The sequence below is a fragment of the Spea bombifrons genome, chromosome 10 (genome assembly GCF_027358695.1).
Source record: "Spea bombifrons isolate aSpeBom1 chromosome 10, aSpeBom1.2.pri, whole genome shotgun sequence".
NCBI classification, from domain to species: Eukaryota; Metazoa; Chordata; class Amphibia; order Anura; family Pelobatidae; genus Spea; species Spea bombifrons.
Genome location: NC_071096.1, coordinates 32,106,640 through 32,126,033, shown reverse-complemented (window position 1 = coordinate 32,126,033; position 19,394 = coordinate 32,106,640). Strand labels below are relative to the sequence as shown.

The following is a 19,394-nucleotide window of genomic DNA, read 5'->3' as shown; positions in this document are numbered from 1 at the left end:
CTGTCACTGCCTCCGCTGTCTGTAGCTTTATGTGTAGTTTCTTTTGTTTCCTGTGTTGCATTTAAATGCTTCCTCCTGAAACCGACCCCCAGCTCACACAGTTCCTTCTTCTTTTTTGTTCACAGTAGATCATGGCAATATATAATATTAATAAGTATTAAGCTACAATGTTATCCTACCTGGGATGCAAAATTAGCCTTAAGCACCACTGATTATCAATTAATATCTGCCCTGGATTTGATTGCACCACTTGATCTGTCTCTATTTTAATTTTATATAACAAATATAAAACATTATGGATTTATAGAACAAGTATATCATAAGTATATATGTTATGCCACCACGTACCATGGGGCAGGAACATTTTCTGATTTAAAACTAGTTGCCCTTAAAAATTTCTGGCCACCGCAAACTTTTAAATCATTACTTTAGCATATTCAGCAAATATTATTTAGAACAGAAATGTAACATTTTTTTTTTCATGTTCTTTATATCCTTTCTGTGCATTAGAAAAACTAATTATAATACATAAAACAAATAAATAAATGTAGGTAATATATTAAATGCAATTTTAAATAAAAATATAAAATCATTTTTGTCAGCTTTTTTAATTTTATTTAAAAAATATCAACAAACGACAAAAGTGTCATTTCTGATTATGAATTTATTCATGTTTTATTGCCATATTAAAAATTAACTTAATTACTTACTGTGATTAAATGCACTGCTCGTAATCCACCCTCAAAACAATCAGACATATTTGACTAAGAAGCCATTTTGTTCCAAAAAGCATAACGAGGCCTGTTTAAGCACTAGATGAGAAAATGACTCACTGGTAGTGAGGTAGTCGGAAAACGAGACCAAGGACTGATTAAGGTTTGAGTCTTTACAGCATTGGAATGTATAAATCTTTTGAATAATTTGATTTAAGGCAGGTCGTACAAATTTTTGCAGAAGATGTATCCAAAAATAGCATTAAATAACGCCTGAACTGGCTAATCGTGTACTTACCATGCATTTTCTGATTCAGTGCCCTAATAACGTAGTCAATAACCGCTTCTTTATGTCATTGTAATTTCTGTGTTCTACCCATATTACGCACATGTAAAACATATTACATTATGTAATATCAGCTACATATGATGAGAAGCTACAATGGCGGTATATCCGCCCTGCTAAGACACTCCCAACCATAAGGGTCAACCTAAACGTTTATTTCTGTAAGTGCAAATTAGTATGTAATATGACTTATGTCTTGTTTACCCAATAAGATGGGGCTTTATAAATCGATTAATAATTAAAATACCAGGAAAAGCAATTAATGGGTAAAGGAAAATATTCATGCCTTGGCCAAATTAATTAATTAATCATGGTGGTTTCCACACGATTCTTTCCTTTCAGTGTTTTTCACATGTCCGTCAGCACACAGTATACACAAAAAATGTAGAGGCCTAACATAAAACTCTGTGGATCCCCCCCCCCAACACACACCCATGCAATAATAAATAATAGCAAATGAAGTAAAAATGGCTTCCTATTGCCTACTCGTGCATCCATGTAGACCTTCTAAGACCCAGACTCACTGTGCAATGGTGGGGCCTACAATAACGTCCACTTAGAGGACAACCGTATGTAGAGGTCCAACATACACAACTGTTCTGACCAAATCAGGTCTATTGGCACTTAAATGTATTTATAATGAAGGAGATGATATGATTCTAGGTATCCATTATTAACAGGTGGTATGTTTTGAGGTGTTTATTCCCCATCTTCTAAATTAGCATTTCAGCAATCAAATCTGTAACAAAAATGCAAAAAGATTGACAATTTGTAACAGTGATGTTATTATGTACATTGGTAGCCACGCAGGGAGGGTAACTATTTGGTTACAATGTAGAATCTTGTGATGATGCCGTAGAATTTCACCGTTCTGGAACACCTTGATGAGGGAAAATCTAAACTTTAGTACTTACCGTCAGAAAATGTAAATTATATTTTATTTATTTGTTCAATATGTATTCATGCAATTCCTGGTTGGATAACATAGACGCATGTATGTTTATTACGCGCTTTATTAACATGATCATATATATGACTCAATAAGAGGCCAGAGACTGGAAACCACAAAAATAGAGACGTGCAGCTGGAAAAATTGTTTTATTTATTATTAAATAACTGTTTTGGAAGGGGCACTGATTATATGTAGTATTTTACCAGCAACATAATAACAAAGAGACTCACAAAATAAAATGTACTTAAAGCTTCTTATTATATGAGAAAAAGGAGTCACATGTTTCTCCTCAATGTGTTTCTTTTGAGTTGATGAAATATTCATCTGCCCTTTTGACTTTAGCATTTTGACGTCCAATTAAGGCTTTGACAGCAATATCCAGATCTCAGGATAATCAGGGTGGAGTTAGATCGTCAAGAGACTTTGATTAGGTCAGATGGATTCTACTATGGGGAACAGCTCTAGAACTCTCAGTTATCCCAAAGTAAGCTGGACTGGTCCTACGTGTTACGGGTCACCGAGAAGTCCAGAACTACAGCAGAAACGTGCTACTAGGAGCAATTAGAGGCAAACTAACATTAATGTGAGTGTGGGGTGTATTCACTAAATTGTGATTTGCAGAGAAAGATTTTCATCTCACTAACTGCATTGTATCTTGTAGACATTTAAATTGGCCATTTTTTCAGGAGAAACAAACTAAGGTTAACCTGTCGCAAAATATTGGGATCAACTCATGGTTAAGTGATGATAACCCTTTAATCTTTTTTATGGTACTTAAGCCGGCAGGATCATTCCTCTGGTTAGCGCTTTCTTTTGGTACATAAGCTGTAGTGTATTTAAATTTTAACAAAAAATATTATTATAATATTTAATATTCATGTTGCTTATACTATGGAGAAGAAAGAGTTAATTTTAGCTCTGGTAGGTATGGTACATATAAAATATTTCTGGTCGAGGAAGTCTTGAGACTTTTGCAAACATGATAACATGGAAGGGGTTAATCCGGCATTTTTGCTGACTTATAAATAGTAGTTGATTAACTATCGCATTGTTGATCTATCGGACTACTGGAAACTGAACTAACTTGCAGCATATTTAGCAATGGGGATCTTGTCCTGTTTTTACCCTTTGTTAATGGTGTTAACTATTAGTGTGGTTGAGAAACTGATTGTTCTGCTCTTGTTTTGACACCAGGTGGCAGTACTGGCAGCTAAGAGCGTATCACTCCATTCATCCTTAATGATTATTATTATTAGTAGTATTATTATCTTTTATATAGCGCCAACAGTTTACGCAGAGCTTCTTACAGTTCATACATTTAAAGTGTTTGACGCATCTAGAACTGACAGATGAAGATAAAACAATCCTTAAAGTAAAGAGGGTCCGGCTTACAAATAAAATACCCTTTAGTTGGAAACAATGTGTCTGTCGTAGTTTTAATAAATCTTTAATCCCCTTTCATTGAAAATATTTAGCCATGGGTAAAACACATTGAAAACCCCTGGGGACCGGATTATTATTATAACAATAATAATAATATTTTTCTTTACTCCATAAGTGACTGATCTTTTGATTAACAAAAAGATTCCCGAATAACTAATGAACTCACTGCTTGAATTCCAAAACAATAAAGAGAAGGACTGTGTCTCAAATACAGGGACACGTGGAATATGTGCAATCAGAATTTTTTATTACATCAACAGCTGTACTTTTTAGAACAATATTTTAATTTAAACGATATCAAATTATTGATTGTTCTCAGCTGTGCTCCTATTAAGTTTCCCAATTAGTGCCACTCTTTGTATTAAAGTATATTGAAAAGCTGCGAGATGTCCCCAAATTCCTGCTTAAAAATCTAGAGGATTTTGTCATTTATTTTGGAAACTGCAGTTTCTAGCTGCAGCGTTAACCCTTTATCACTGCCTTGCAATTGTCTTTTATTATTTTATTATAGGTGAAACTGAAACTCAACAACATATCAGATTATTACTTAAGTATATATATATATATATATATATATATATATATAAAGCAGGTCACAGACAAGCTAGAGGATAATTCAGCTGTTTAACTCACCTGTGGTCAAGCATATGCACCTGGTCTCTGATTCTTGAATCTATGCTATAAATGAACACTACTTTTTTAACTGATTTATTGTTTGCGATGTGTTTTGGTTTTTAATTTTAATCATAGGAATCTTTACCAAAATGTATATCTTTTATAATTCACTGGATTTCCTCTTAGCCCATCGAAGTATTAGTTTTAGGGGTCACTGCTAGTAGAAACAACCTGACAGTTCTAGAGACCCTTACCAGCTTGCCACAAACTATACATGTTTCTCTGTCCTTGACATGCAAAAGACATCCATTCTGCAAGATATCGCTGCTACTTACAGGAATGCACAGACTGTAAAAGGATAGTTGGCACCTATGCCAAATGTCATTTATTTGGGTGATCTTGCATCCAATTTACAACATTAATATATATATATTAAAAATAAATCTATAGATGCTGTTGTGGCAAGTATGTGGCAATCTAATAAATGCATCTGAGGGGGATCCATTTAAAACATATTTTTGGGCCAAGCCATTTTGGGACCAGAAACTGTTAAAAATATATTTATGGTGGTCTCAAAGGTTTTTAGGGGGACACATTGCCAAGAGCGTACCTGTTTTCCCTGCTGTCATTTCTTGTCTCGTCTTAGATTCAGGAGCCACATGTATGTTTAAATTCCCTCTGTTCTAGCATCTACTACTTCTGCTGGGACACTGTTCCACTTATCTACCACTCTCTTCTTACATTACATCTATGCTTCTGACCCTCTCTATACATAGTTTACGAATCCACGTTTATTAATTAAGTCATCCTGGCATCCCAAAATGCTTCTCTTTTAAAGGATTGTTAGTAGTTAATCAAATATGGAGTTGTGCATACGAACTGACTCTGGTGCAAAGTTTGAAAAAGGATTTCATCACTATACTAATGTCTTTATCATCATCCCAACAACCATTGGCAGTTGTTGCCATGGCGATAAAGCCATTAAAAAATGTAGAAATAACAAAAGATATATCAGAGTTGAACAACAAAATGTAATGTTTTTTTTCCCCTCTGAATATGGTGCGTACAACATTAAAATGTGTTTTATTTAGATTTTAACTATTAATTTCCCTATCCTGAAAAATATTTCGGCTTCATTGTCTCTAAAATAATCCCTATCTACGAATCTGGAGTGAATCCCTGCCATATACATTAAGTAAAACATAAAGAATGCCCCGTATGCCAGACGCTACCCTTATAATGTATTTTATTGCCGGTTATGACTAGTAAAGTAAACCAGTCTGTTCCAGTTGTCCATTTTGGGTAATAATTCCAATGTATGCATTTAGTAAAAATATTTAACGCTGGCACCTTCTCGGTCTGCATTTAATAGCATTTTAGACTTTTTAGAGTACATTTTGGATTTTTTAATGGAAATATTATGTTAACCAGGAATGAACGGTGCAAAGGAAGACCACCCTTGTGGCAATCAGAACAGGAATCAAGGATCTGTGCATTTGGGATCTCCGGCTAGAATAAGCATATCTCTTCCTATGAATTCCTTTTGAAATTGTCTCTGGTATTGTGTGTTTATCTGTCGGACTTTAATCACTCGTTGGTCTCGTCTTAGATCCAGGAGCCGTATGTCTATCCCATGCATGTTTAAATTGCCCCGCTGTGTTAGCCTCTACCACTTCTGCTGGGTTGCTCTTTCACGTATCTACTATCTTCTCGGTAAAGAAGATACTGCTTTTTGGTCACAGAGACATTAAGATATTTGTTTTGTGTTAACACTTGCATTATTAACCATATATACATTATTACACATATGCACTAGGTCCAAACCTAGGATATTTATTATTATTATTATTATTTTTATATACATATTCAAAATATTTAACTTTTTACAAATATTAAACTTGGCATCCGTTTTTAGACATATAATAATCTAATATTTCCCAGATTTTCCTATTTTTGCTGCACCTGGCTCTATCAACTATGAAAAGAAATTATTCAATTCAAATTAGTCATACTGAAAAATGAGTTTGCCGTCGGTTTCTGCAGGGTGCCGCCTGTAATAATTCACCGGCAATGTGTGTGTTTCCATTCGAAAGGTTGTTTGTTATCAGACATGAGTTTGTTGTCTCATTCTAGGTGTTACATTTTATAGAAATGTTTTGGAAATACAATAGGCAAATGTTGCATAAATGTACCAATACCGTCGTTTATATAATGCGTGTCCTTTGTCCTGTCTTATTGTTCCGTGGCCCGAGTCCAAGGGGGTGATTTGTATACAGTGTCTCTATAGCGATATCGCTTGTTAAACTCGGTTACTGTAACGTTCACACCAACGTCGTCAGGTAAAAGGGCAAAAGTGATCTGAGTACCGGGGGTTTAAATTAAGCCCCTCTAATGCAGGGGAGGCAGGATTGAAGGAACCTCAGGGATTGCCCTAATGGGGGCTTAGAAGCTTTGCTTGGAAGAGAAACATAGAATTTGAACACAGATATGCTGTAAAGACTCGAACCTTAATCAGTCGTTGGTCTCGTCTTAGATTAAGGAGCCATATGACTACCCATGCATGTTTAAATTCCCTTACTGTATTAGCTTCTGCCACTTCTACTGGGAGGCTGTTCCATTTATCTACCACCCTCTCAGTAAACTATTGTTCTACAATTATCTATTACCAGATACACACAAGGCATTTAAATTTGGCAATTGGAAAGAGGATACCTACAAGTAGGAGGGTACCTGGCGGTTAAGGTTATGCTACTACTCCATACACATTTATTTAAAAAGAAAACAATATCCAGGAGTAACCCCATCCTGAAAATCTGACACCTACACCCGGCGGCAGCCCCTCTGCCTCGTAGCAGGGAGCCTGATTGCCGGTAATGCCGATGGGCCGGTTAAGTGGGAGATCACTGATCACCCCAACTGGCCCGTTCTGTGCCAAGACGGGAAGCAGCGACGGTAATAACACCACTGACTGATCTAAAAACGATTTCACTGCAGTGTATATTACAATTCAAATTAAAAAGGAAAGAGCAAAAATATACTTGGACCTCTTAAATATACTTAAATATAGCTCGTAATTCTATATATATAAGGTTAGAATCACTTTCCCCTTTAATAATGCTTTTCAGGAATGACATGTAACCAGGGATGATATCTTTCCACGTTTAAAACGGATGCTTTTTATGAAACGGATTAATTTCATTATACTGTTTTTATTAGTCGTGAGTCACACAGAAAATAAGCAATCAGCTAAATTACTGTGACAACTCGAGAACGCCGGTCTTATTGTCGCTCTTTCCTGCCTGCAGCTAATTCTTGTAAATATTCTCACATGAATGGGAAGCTCCGCAAACACACACGCGCACACACACACACACACACACACACACACACACACACACACACAATCCTTCCATGAGCCAGGCACGCTCTGCTGCAGAGCCAGCCAGCACTCAAAGTGTTAAGGTCACCAGATGACTTTTGTTTAGAGATCTCCTAGAGAAAATTGGCTTCGAGAGGCAAGAGGCTCATCTCTGTGATTTATGTGTAGCCTGATCCAGGCACAGAGGAGGAGAAAAAAATAATATGTAATAACGTATTCAGGAGCTGATGAGCGCTAACAGCCAATAGGAGGAAGTGAATTGTTAATCAGTAGAAGAGAGGTGGAGGGTATCCGAAGTGTTTTAAGCTACCATAGTGATGCAAGATTGTAATCTCTGTTTCCTTGCTCTTGTCCATAGAGCAGGCATCTGATATCAATGCTGCCTCGGGTGTGTAGGGTTTGAGCTGATGTGCTTTTCTTGCTGAAACGTTTGATTATGATTCATTCAGCTTTGGCTCCTAATGGTATTTTCTTTTTCCCTCTTGTCGTATTCAATCCAGGAACGTGCAATAGTGGGGAACGAGTCCTCAGTGGAACCGACACTGTTTTCCCTTGCTCCTTGGAGAAAAATGGAGAGAGTGGAAAGCCAACTGGATGACAGACAGGACGTATATGAAAGTCTAGTGTTGGAGACGGCGTTGAGTACGCTGGTGGTTGTACTGGTGTATGTGGTGGTGAAAGTGAGCGTTGATGGGATCAGGCAGTGGCGGGCTAGAGTATCAATTCTTGTGGTGGGAGCTGGACCTGTTGGGTTGACCGCCGCTCTGGTTGCTGTCCGTTCAGGAAAAGTGCTGAATTTGACCATCTTGGACGAGAGAACAAGAGCTGCTTTGCTCTGCAGACCCCAGCAGATTGCCCTAAACCCTCGTAGTGTCAAGTTTCTTCTGGCTCTTGGAGTGGACTTTGATAACATAGAAGGATGTTGGCATAATGACCACTTTTTCACCAAGATCGGCGTTTTTCAGGAGCATCTTCTAAGTATCCTGGAACAAAGAAAACAAACACTGGATATTAGACTCCTTCTTGGAACAAAAGTAAGTGTTTGCATGTATTTAAAGAAGTATGTCTGCGCCAAGGTGAGAGGTTTGGGTATAAAATGTCTGTCGTATGCAGGTACACTTTATCATTCATGATCTTTTTCTATTAATTAGAAGAAAAAATCATAGCTTGTGCCCATTATTCTGCCCATGGTGGTTCTGCCACAGTGCAGATCTCACGTAGAGTATTATGTACAGGTTCCCATCTCCAGAAGGATGTTGACGTTCTAGAGAGAGTTCACAGGAGGGCGACTAAAATGGTGAATGGCTGGCAGGATAAAAAAAATATGAAGGAAGACTGAGGGATCTCAATATGTACGGCTTGGAGGGAGAGGAGATGTGCAATAAATATTTTAATACGTAAAGGGGTTTAACAAAGTATAGGAGGGATGTTTTAATAGAAAATGTCATAATCTAAAACTAGAGTATCTGGGGGTTAGATGTCCTGTAAGGACTTTACTGAGGGTGGTAGATATGTGGAGCAGCAACCTCCCAGCAGAGGTGGTAGAGGCTAATAGCTGGGAACTCTCAGGGTATGACTGTCAGCCAAAGGGTCAAGGGGCAGATTTTCAGGGTCCTACTGTCTGGTACTGACTCCTTCTTATTGTGATCCTTTCTTAAACGTATAATTTAATTTTGTGATAGAATCTTTGAAACCCACTAGCCCTTGAGATCTTTCTAGTCAGGGCTTCTGATGTGCCTTCTTGAGTTTTTCTCGTGTTCCAGAGGGGCGAAGTTCTAGATCACCCATTTATACTGAAGGTGACTTGAATGGGAACCTGCTTCTAGCTGTTGCTGTCAAGTTAAAGAGCTCTCCATTGATTTCTACAGGCTCCAAGTGTACGTTATGTTTTATCATAGTTATTATCTCCTAGGTGAAGGCTTGGTACATAAACTCTCCAAAAAATTGCACAGGTTCCACACATTTTCGGCATAAGATGAAGAGTTATAGCGTAAACATAAGTTCTTAAGACCTTTTTTACTGATGGAACTATGCATTGTACAGGGCTACTAAAATTTAGAATAAATAGCATTTAGCGATATCCGAGAGTTGAAATGTTTAACCCCCCCCCCCTGCAAATGCCCTCTTTTACATTATGAGGCAGTTGTAGAACATGATACTTCTTGTAAAAAGTTGGGACAAAATGACTAGCCAATCCAAAAGAACAAAATCTCATGTGATTGTGTTTGTGTGTACATATACACAAATATAGTTTAACGTTAATTAGCGTTAATTGAAAATCTATTCACCCAAGCAAGTTCACACCCTGTAAACACTAATAGCTTAAATTACTTCATATTCATGTTCCGTTCAGAGGACAGATGGATGCTTTAATGAGCTAATTAATATGTTCTATCACATCTTCCCAGCCTTACATTGGGTTGGAATCTTTGAATGACAGGTAATTTAATACCCCGTGGTTATCCTATACTTACCATCTGCAGAACAATAGTACAGTGTTTGTGGTGACTATGGAATTTCAGGCCAAAACACGTGTCACTGGCTGTTAACTCATACATGTTCTTGGTTTTACATTTTTTACAGTTTAGATTTTTGTGGGCTCCTTCTTTAGAATTTATGGGGTGAGATCCTGCAGAATGCCCACCGTATGCATTTGCTCTTTTCCCCACTTCCCCAACGGTTTTCCATATGGGAGATGTATCCAGCCAACTCTTTGAGATGTCTTTCAATAGGGTTAGGTTTTGTGTTAGTAGGGTGGAAAAGGTGATTGTAAGACCCCTTTTCATGCCTTCCTTAAAATCTAAAATCACTTGCCTTCAGAAGAAGCTGAAACTCTAGGGCTGCAGCGCACATCCTCCACCATCATCCAATGTTGTGATGCTGCTCATCGGTAGCAAGAAAGTGTTTCCATTGGAATCGGTAGGATCACTTTCCGTGGTTACGCACCAGGGGTATCATTGGACCCCTACCAGAATCCTTGCCGAACCAGCACTAGATCTGACTGGCAGTGAGTATATCACCCGTGGGCACAGGCAACAGGAGATGTGTATAGACCGCATGCATTGACTATATTATAATGGCTGGCGTCTCCCTTTAATTTTAGAATTAAAAGCACCATTCATTTCATCTGTAGGCTGATCCTGGAACCCAGGTTTTTTTCCATTATACTGTTGATCTTGTTTCAAGAAATTGGATAACACACCTGTTTTACTATAAATGTGTGCAAGAACAACCCTGGAAAAAATCCTATGTAAAATTCCAAATAAAGAAGCAGCTCATGAGGTTTATATCCTGGCACTGACAGAGGGTAACGAAGTTATGAAACCAAGTCTAATTGGAAGCAGCAGTTAAGATGCCGCTTGGAGAAGAAGACTTGGCTGCTTCTGTGATATTTCTGCTTGTAGGCTATTGCAAAAATATTCCAACTCCGAGCAAAATGCTGTCAAAACATCTCGAAAAACAAAAGCTAGAAAATCGAACTTACACAAAAAAAAGTCAAACGGGCCGTGTGACGCACCAGGCAAATGCCCTCTGGGCCACTGGGTGGCCAGCCGAGGTTAGCGGGACTTCCGGAGCCAAAGAGATCCTGGGTATGTTATTAAAGGTCCCTGAAGACTTCTTGATTAGCTTCTTTACTGGGCAGACACCATGCAAGGAATCGGCGCATATCCAGCAAATTCTATTTAAATACCCCCTGAGGTGTAAATATTGAGGATTCCATCACACTCTACAGCCATTTATTGCTTAACCCGTCACTGCTTACAAAGTACCCCAGTTTTTGGAGAGTCCTACATTGCTTACCAAGGTGCTGAATCGGTGAGACTGCGATTTAACCCACTGAGGCACTCCTGTGATTTTAAGCCCTCTCTGGACACCATTAATGAGACACCTGAGTGTTCCTTAGCGGGCAACTATTTTTTTGTTTGTTTTGGGGTCCTTTTTTAAACAGTTTTCTATTTCAGAATGGGACTTTACCAGTGAGTACCCTTAAAACACTTGAACAAGCACATCTGTTACATGGTGGCATATTTTACATTTTAATAAGACCATTTTTGAAAATGGCTTGTAATGGGGTGTGGAGGTGCCATTTTTACAGTTATAGAAAGTTTTATTTATTTTATTTTTTGATGGCTTTATTCTTGCCTAGTGAGTCATCCAAAGCATATCGCTGTGTATCTGATACCAGAATTTATCTTGCGGACAGACGGCACTGAGGATATGTTCTCTGTGTTTATGCATTTTACGAAAGGCATTCCAGACAAATATTTAAACAGTAACTCCGTGTTCCAACGAGGCTCAAACGTACCATGCAATTAAGCAATAGCAAATGCAACAATACTGCTGGCCAGACCGGTCTTCCTAGTACAAAACAATGAGTTTATTAAACCGTGCCAACAAAAAAAAAGCCAAATTAATGACTTTAGAAACATTTGTCAACTACGATAAGCTTGCTTGGGGTGAGAATTTTTCATTTGCGCATTAAAGTCCATCTTTTTAGAGCAAACAATGGTCCCTTGAACAGGAAACGCAGAGCTAGGGTTCCAATTTTAAGCTTTGAAGCCTAGATATCATCTGCAGTGTATCCTTCTGGGGGTTTCTAAAATTCTTTGTTTGGTTTCTTGCCATAGAAAGCTCTGTTTGGCCTCCATATTTAAACAATTGACAAACACACAAAAATATTGGCCAGTGGCTTTCCTAGTTAGCGTTTCCAATTATTGCTAACGACTTTGTTAATAAAATATACGGAATGCAGCCAATATAAATGATTGTGTTTGGGAATGATTAACTGGATTCGGGAAGATGTTCCAAAATATTTTAATTTCAGCACGGTCTGTTTTTGAAGGGTGTGCGTGTAATGTAACAAAATGTGCAGTAATCAGCATTCTTCTAGGACTTATATCTGTGGCTCAGAACTGGATCAAATGATCCAGTTTTTTAAAGTATTTTTAACATAAAGTAGCCTTTATTTATTACCTCTCATTTGCAGACCTGGGAACGTTCTACGTGAGCTGACCCCGGCCCATCACACCTTTGAATCGACTCACCAAACGTGTTAAATTTGGGCCCAAACCTCTTAACCTTGAAACCCTAAGTTTGGGCCAAAAACCCTGAAGGTTCCCACGAATGCTTTTTTTCTGATCTAAAATACGTCATTCTTGTTGGGACTAGTCTGATATGCTAGAGTTTTTCCCTCTAGCAACAGTAAGCAAGACTCTATGACTATCTCCAGCTCACACTAATCGTAGAGCAAGCTATTTTTGCACTGTCTATTCTCGGCTTAGTCATTCTTGTTTGTTTTTTATTTTTCATTTCCAATAATAAAAAAAAAAAAACTCAGGTTACTGTCACAATGTTTCTTTTATCTTTGAAAATGCTGTAACAACAACAACATTGTTTATTTAGTTTACAGAAGAATATATCGGGAAGATACCGACAGGGGAATGGCCCAAGATAATTGTGGTGGCGGACGGATCTTGTGGAGAATCAAGCTCTCTCTTGGGTGTTAGCTCAGAGTACGTTGTTGAATCGTGCAACGCCTATGGAGCAAACGCAGTATTGGAAAGACAAGACCAAAGGCAGGTAATGCACTCATAATTAAAAGTTTGTTTATTATTATATAATAGGTTTTTTTCTAGTACTATTATACCTAGGAACTGCATGAGTTTGACCCAGAGTCTCCTGGTGAAGCGCTGCTTCCTTGGGTCTCCGGGTAATTTTCCTTTTTCTGTATAAGTAGATGTTTTGTGTGCGTGAGTTCTCCGTTATAGAATATCTTATATGAGGATTTTCAGTTCCAAGAGTCCACGCAAAGCATTCCATGTTAGTCATGGGGCCAAATGGTCAATGCACACAAAAGACATAGGGTAATGAATAATGGATCTACAAAGATATATGAGATAAAATGTGTATGATTTGTTTATGCAATGCCTTTTTATCAATAAATTTGATTTTTTTTATTGTTTTTTTTTTTTTTTAAAGAATGCCCGCTTTGTATACTGTGAGAAAGGAATTCTAAAGCAATTCAGTTGTTAGAAATAATCAATAGCTTTAACAGCAACATTATGATAAAACTGTATCTGGCAATTAGTTGTCATAGAAACCTTTTTGATGGCAGATGAGAACCTATTGGCCCTTCTCCCGATTTTAATATCTAGAAAAGCACAAAGCTTATTTTCCAATTTATATTTCTTGCTCAGAACAGCGACCGTTCTTAAATTGCTTAACAATTCATTTTGAACGCCTCTGCCGGATGCTTGTTTCATGCGTACCCTTTTTTGTTCCTTTTTTATAGGATAAATTGGTACTAGTAGTGCTAAATCTGACCTGGTTTATTCTCAGTAACACTATTATTATTCCATGTTTTTTCATTAATGTTTCTCGTCACTTTGATGCAGAGCCATAACTTGGTGTCTGGGGCACGGTGGATGTCCCACCATGTGCTGAAAAAGTGGACTCGGCCATTGCCATCTAGCAGCTCAGCTGACCTGGTGGTGATAAAGGCATAAGTCCTTCTTGCCCCATGGAAGTTATGACCCTTCTGTGATGTCCTTTCTTAGGAGTGTCACAGAAATGCAACCCTCTGGAAAACACAGATCTGAAGATTTTTGTCCCCACTTTTGTGTGTTTTCCTTGCAATTAGAGTCTTGAGTAACAAACACTAAATAACCACCAGCTTTAAAATTGTGTACTCTGCTTTGGTGGATTTGTAGTTGGACATAACTTGATAGTGTACGTTACTTACGATCAATGTTTTCCTATTACTGGTTTATTTTGACTGGTGTTGAATGTTCTGATCCCGGTCTAGGCTTCTATTGGAATTTTACATGTATCAGCAATACCTCTTTGAGGTCAACTGAAGTTCTTAGTACAAAAAAATTAAATGATGGGGGGGGGGGAAACAAGCATATATCAGTTATCCCTTTGGTCTTTGGAGATAGTTGTATCTGTCCTGATATGATGTTTGCTTTGTTCTGGATCTTTAGAAGAAACTCGTGTCCAGATGTAGAATCCATACGCAGCAGTGGTATAAGCATCTCAAATGTCTCCTCCCTTAGTTAATGTGGAACTAAATCTGATTTTCAGAGGAAATGCCATCATATAAACAGACCATCAGGTCTTCAATTATAGTCTGAAGACCATTATCTTACCAAAACCCTTTTTTACACCACAAGGGAAAGAGTGCAAGATCAAATATGCATACAGTTTATATATAAGTTGTTTCTATATGAACGGTCCCTAAAATTCCCATATTATATAGTTGACTTTTAGTAAGCTAAAGCTAATCAGAGAAAGTAATTATTGAGCATTGTCTTTTAACAACCTTTCCAAGCTTCGTCGATCCCCTACACCTAATATATAATATAATGGAAATTCACCCGTTCTTTTACTAAGATGAATGTTCTACATAACCCACACGTGTAAGATACATCGGCCAAAAAAAAACTTTGCTAATGTTTTCATGCAAATAAAAAAACCTTGGTATTCAAATATTCTAGTACAACATTGAAAGAGCCTATTCTGTTAACTATTATTGTGTTAATTTCTCTCTTTATGGCTCACCAATGAAGGCTATCGGCTCTTATTTGCATACAACCTTTCTAATCACACTATGGTAAGAGAATAATAAGTACTCTTCCTAAAAGCCTTTATTAATTAAACAGTCCATGTGGGCATCCTATACTGAGAGTATTGTTCTTCCCAGATAAAGCTGGCTTGTTGGTTTGTTTGTTTTAGGTTTTTTAGCAGCATAAGCCGTGATTTATAGTCTTGTACAAGATAAAAACTTAAAAATGTTAAGAATGAATCAGTGCTCTTGTAGGCTGAAAAAAATAAAAAGTCTTATTTGGATATATAATACAGATACTAAATAAGGATATATAATCATGCTTTGTTCTCTTTTTGGCAAAAGTGTTAATGGAACGTTCTTCAATTCACGTGGGAGGTAAATGTTCTTATTTAATAGAAATTTGACAGATAAGGACATAGAGAGTGGGTATGGAGGGTAAACACACTTAAGAGTAAATCGCAGATACTCTGAAATTAACCAGCAGCCTTAGATTCAAGCTCAGATTGAACCGAGCGCGTGCGGCGTCTTCCTTTTTTGTCCATTTGTCAAAGGTTTATTGATATTTGAAAGTAAATAATCAGAAATTATTTCTATAACAAGTCATAATCCATGTACATGGTCATAACAATAAAAAATGAAAGCAGATTTACCACCTCTTACCCCGTCCTAGAGGTAATGTAAATCCAGTAAATCCAGTACTGGAATGTGAATGTCAGTGGCTATCATAGCTCACTCAGTGTATAGAAGAGGATGCCACACATTGTATAGGTCAAAGCTGCTGCTGTGACTGTGAGTTAAGCTAAACTCTAACATTGCTGTTAGAAAAAGCCCCCAATTGTTAGATATTATGCACCCCGATTAGTGGAAAACCATGAAATGGATGTAAATCTATTAAGTTAGTGACTAACATGGCCATACTATACAGAAGAGGTCACTTTGTGGCTCTGGCTGTGGATGACTTGTGGTCCATGATGACTTTACACAGCGTTTACAGTGCATGACAACTCCTCATCTATAATAGACTGGGTGATGTATCATACGTTACAAAGAGTGATATCTAGGGTTTTATGTTTTTTTTTTTTTCTTTTTTTTGTGCTATGCTGCTATCTCCCCTATAAATTGTATCCAAAACATCCAATTTATTATTAGTAGTATTAGTATGTTTTATATAGTGCCAACAATGTACGAAGCACTTCTTACAGTACAAAAATGTTATGATAAAACTAGATTTAACAGTCTAGGATGAATCAATACATTAGATATAGAAAGCCCTGTTCGTAAGCTAACACGTAGCACCATTAAGTAGTGAAACTTTTTTAGTAGGCGTAACACTATCGTTGCTACCCAATTAATAGATCATCATAGATCAATCACCACTTGATATGGTAGCTAATAAGATCTATGGTCGAACCCTATGTATAAGATATCATACATTCTCTAAAACAAACCAGGAACATCTCTGTGACATTTAGATATTTTTGTTGGCGATGCCATGGTGGACATTGATCTTGGAGAAACCTGAAGTAACTGGTATCAACATCAGGGCGTACTAAATGCAGATTTCCCCAAATCAACCTATTGTTTTCACAAAGGAAAGTTATTTATTCTTCGTGGCGCTCTGTTATGTTGCATCTTGGCGCTTAGTACAGACCTAAAGCCTGGGCCACCATGCTCCTCAGGTGTCCCAATGTCCATCACATTGTTCCATCTGTGTTCTACCCATCATATGATCCTCCTGTAAGCACCCCTTATGCTTCTATTGCACATGCTTCTCCCATCGTCCTGCCTGAGATGATATTTTCTGCCAATTAGGGGCCTGGGATTCAGGAGCAGGAAGGCTGGGCGCTACTGCTTGGCCAGGCCCGGTAAACTAGTACTGGGTGTACCCTGATGATGCAGGCCCTGTTCTTCCTCCTGAAGGTTGGCACCTACACCAAAAATCTGTGCAGAATAGAAACGGAAATGAAAGTCAAGCGAAAGCATAATGTAGTGGTGACATGACCACCATTGACACGTCAACGGAGCTCACCCTTTTTTTAATTTCACTTTCAATGCATGATGTCATTTGCAATGTAACGAGGGAGAGGAACTGAACACAAACTACTAGTTAGGTCACATTCTTTTTAATCTTTTTCCTGTATGAGAAGGGTTTGATTTATGCCATACAGTATAGATAATTGTTGTATTACTATCTATGCTTTAAATCATAGCCTTAGAAAGTCAAAAAATCCATAAGGAAAAACATCTGCATAATTGAATTGTCACAAAGCAATTTTGAAGCAAAAGCCATATGTTGGCTGTACTGTATATATGTATGTACGTTTCTTGCTTTCTTTGCATGGTGGTTGATTGAAATGTCTCTTGCGTAGACTACGGCACCAGTTGCTTCATGGAGCTGTGCAAACAATGATCTTATTAACGACATCCTGTCTTTGTCATTGGGGTTTTATCTTTCAAATAGAATTTCATTCTTCAGCGCTCTATCTAATCTAAATCAAAGGAAGATAAAAATAAACACCTCTCTGGCGATTAACGAACGGTATGAGATGTACGTCACACAAATGCCATGTAAATGCCATGTCTGTGATCATGTAATTACATTTCTTTCATTTATTCAACTATGTTTTTCTTTAAAAAAAGTTGATAATTTACTTACATGGCGATTACTTAGTGACACTATGCATGGGAAACACAGAATTCTGAGCATATAGTCTTGGTGGCTATAGGGGACATATAGGGGACATTGTAGGCACATTGTAGGAATTGCTTGCTTGTGAAGGGTATTCATGGTCTATGAGGTTTACAGGAGAACTGTAACTTCCACGGGTTTTAGTATAAATCAAATTATTTCAACTACCCATAGTCTATATTTTTTGCTTGTTTTTGTTTTGGAAAGACTTGATTTAATAGTAATTTTTTGGATTCAGAGAGATGTGGCCAAACTTGTACAAGGGCTAGCATTCTGTCCAGAACCCCACTGTCTTTTGCTGGCTTCTCCTTTACAAAGGTGTCAACAGCCAATCAGGTGCCACCAAAAAGAGCAGTAACTAAAATTATGTTGTGAATTAATGGGGGGAATATTTATGCAAATGCTAAGGACGTTGAGACGGCTGCTCCCAGTCTATATACCTACAGTTGGTTTCTAGTACGTGTATATATATATATATAATGTAAAAACAGGGTTATTAGAGCCCGAACTTGGCCTAGTTGCCTCAGTGTGTCTAGGTCTACTATTGACGATGGAATGACAAACCTGGTCAGTTTCGAGTGGCATTTATCTAGGGCCCTGATGGACAGTCTCTGTATGTAGATGTAGGCAACATGAACAAATATATAACAACAGCATCTCTGATGGATGCATCAGGAGTTTCCTGATAGATATCTTCTTGGCATTATGACAGCTGCAATATTTAAATTATTCTTGAACTATGTTCAGCTGGAATAGTTGTTATATTCACATTCTTCCATTACAATTATTTTGTTTAGTTGTTTGGGGCATGTACCCGCAATAATTTTATCTGTAACTTTTAAACCCTAAAGATATCTGATTTTCATGGACTGATTTACTGGTAGTCTAGTATGAATTTAGAAATGCCATTATGTTAGAATGTTCTAATGAATGTTAGCACAAGAGGTCGTAATCTAAAGCTAGAGGATCAAAAGCTTAGATGTAATGTAAGGAAGATTTACTTTACTGAGAGGATGGTAGATAAACCGAACAGCTTTCCATCAGTGGAGGTCAACGAAGTGAGGGAATTTAAACATGCCTGGGATAGGCCTATGGCTCCTGAATCTAAGACGAGACCAACGACTGATTAAGGTTTGAGTCTTTAAAGCACGAAAAACATGGAGACTAGACGGGCCAAAAAAACTTATCTGTCATCAAATTATGTTTGTATTTTTGACTCTCTGTTTTCCTACAGACTTTGCCAGCCAGAGGACTAGCAGAATAGGTTGTATGTTTCTGAAGACTGTTCTGTAACAAGTTACAGAAAAGTTCTTTCATGCAAATACCACCAACTCTGTTCTCCGTTTAAAGGAACACCATGCTAACTTATTTTCTCCTTTTAATGCTGTATGTTTATTTAAACAAAGAGCAGAGCTGTTTGTCTTATTTTCTGCATAGTTACTGCAATAAACCTAGCTTCTATATTTAGTTGGAGGAGCTTTCCACAGGAAATTAAACATCTGTAGTCATAATGGGAAGCATTAGCGTATGACAATAACAATTTGAATGTTCTCCAAAGATAATAAGAGCTTTGAGGGTTTCATCCTGTATTACTTTAAGGTGAATTCTTAATTGGATCCCTGTTTAATAATTATTTTATTCAATATATAGGACTAGTTTTACTCATGTTTTTCATTGAATATGTGCTCTC

The 19,394-nt window shown here is 37.5% G+C and overlaps 1 protein-coding gene across 1 annotated transcript in view; it reads left to right on the top strand.

Moving 5' to 3' along the window:
• Positions 1-7,434: 7,434 nt before the first annotated feature.
• Positions 7,435-19,394, top strand: part of LOC128466984 (uncharacterized) — a 44,755-nt gene continuing 32,795 nt past the window's right edge. Inside the window, exons 1-3 of the mRNA XM_053448475.1 lie at positions 7,435-7,836; positions 7,949-8,482; positions 12,852-13,028. Of these exons, the coding sequence (XP_053304450.1) occupies positions 7,825-7,836; positions 7,949-8,482; positions 12,852-13,028 (723 nt within the window). The 5' untranslated portion in view covers positions 7,435-7,824. The remainder of the gene's footprint in view (positions 7,837-7,948; positions 8,483-12,851; positions 13,029-19,394) is intronic.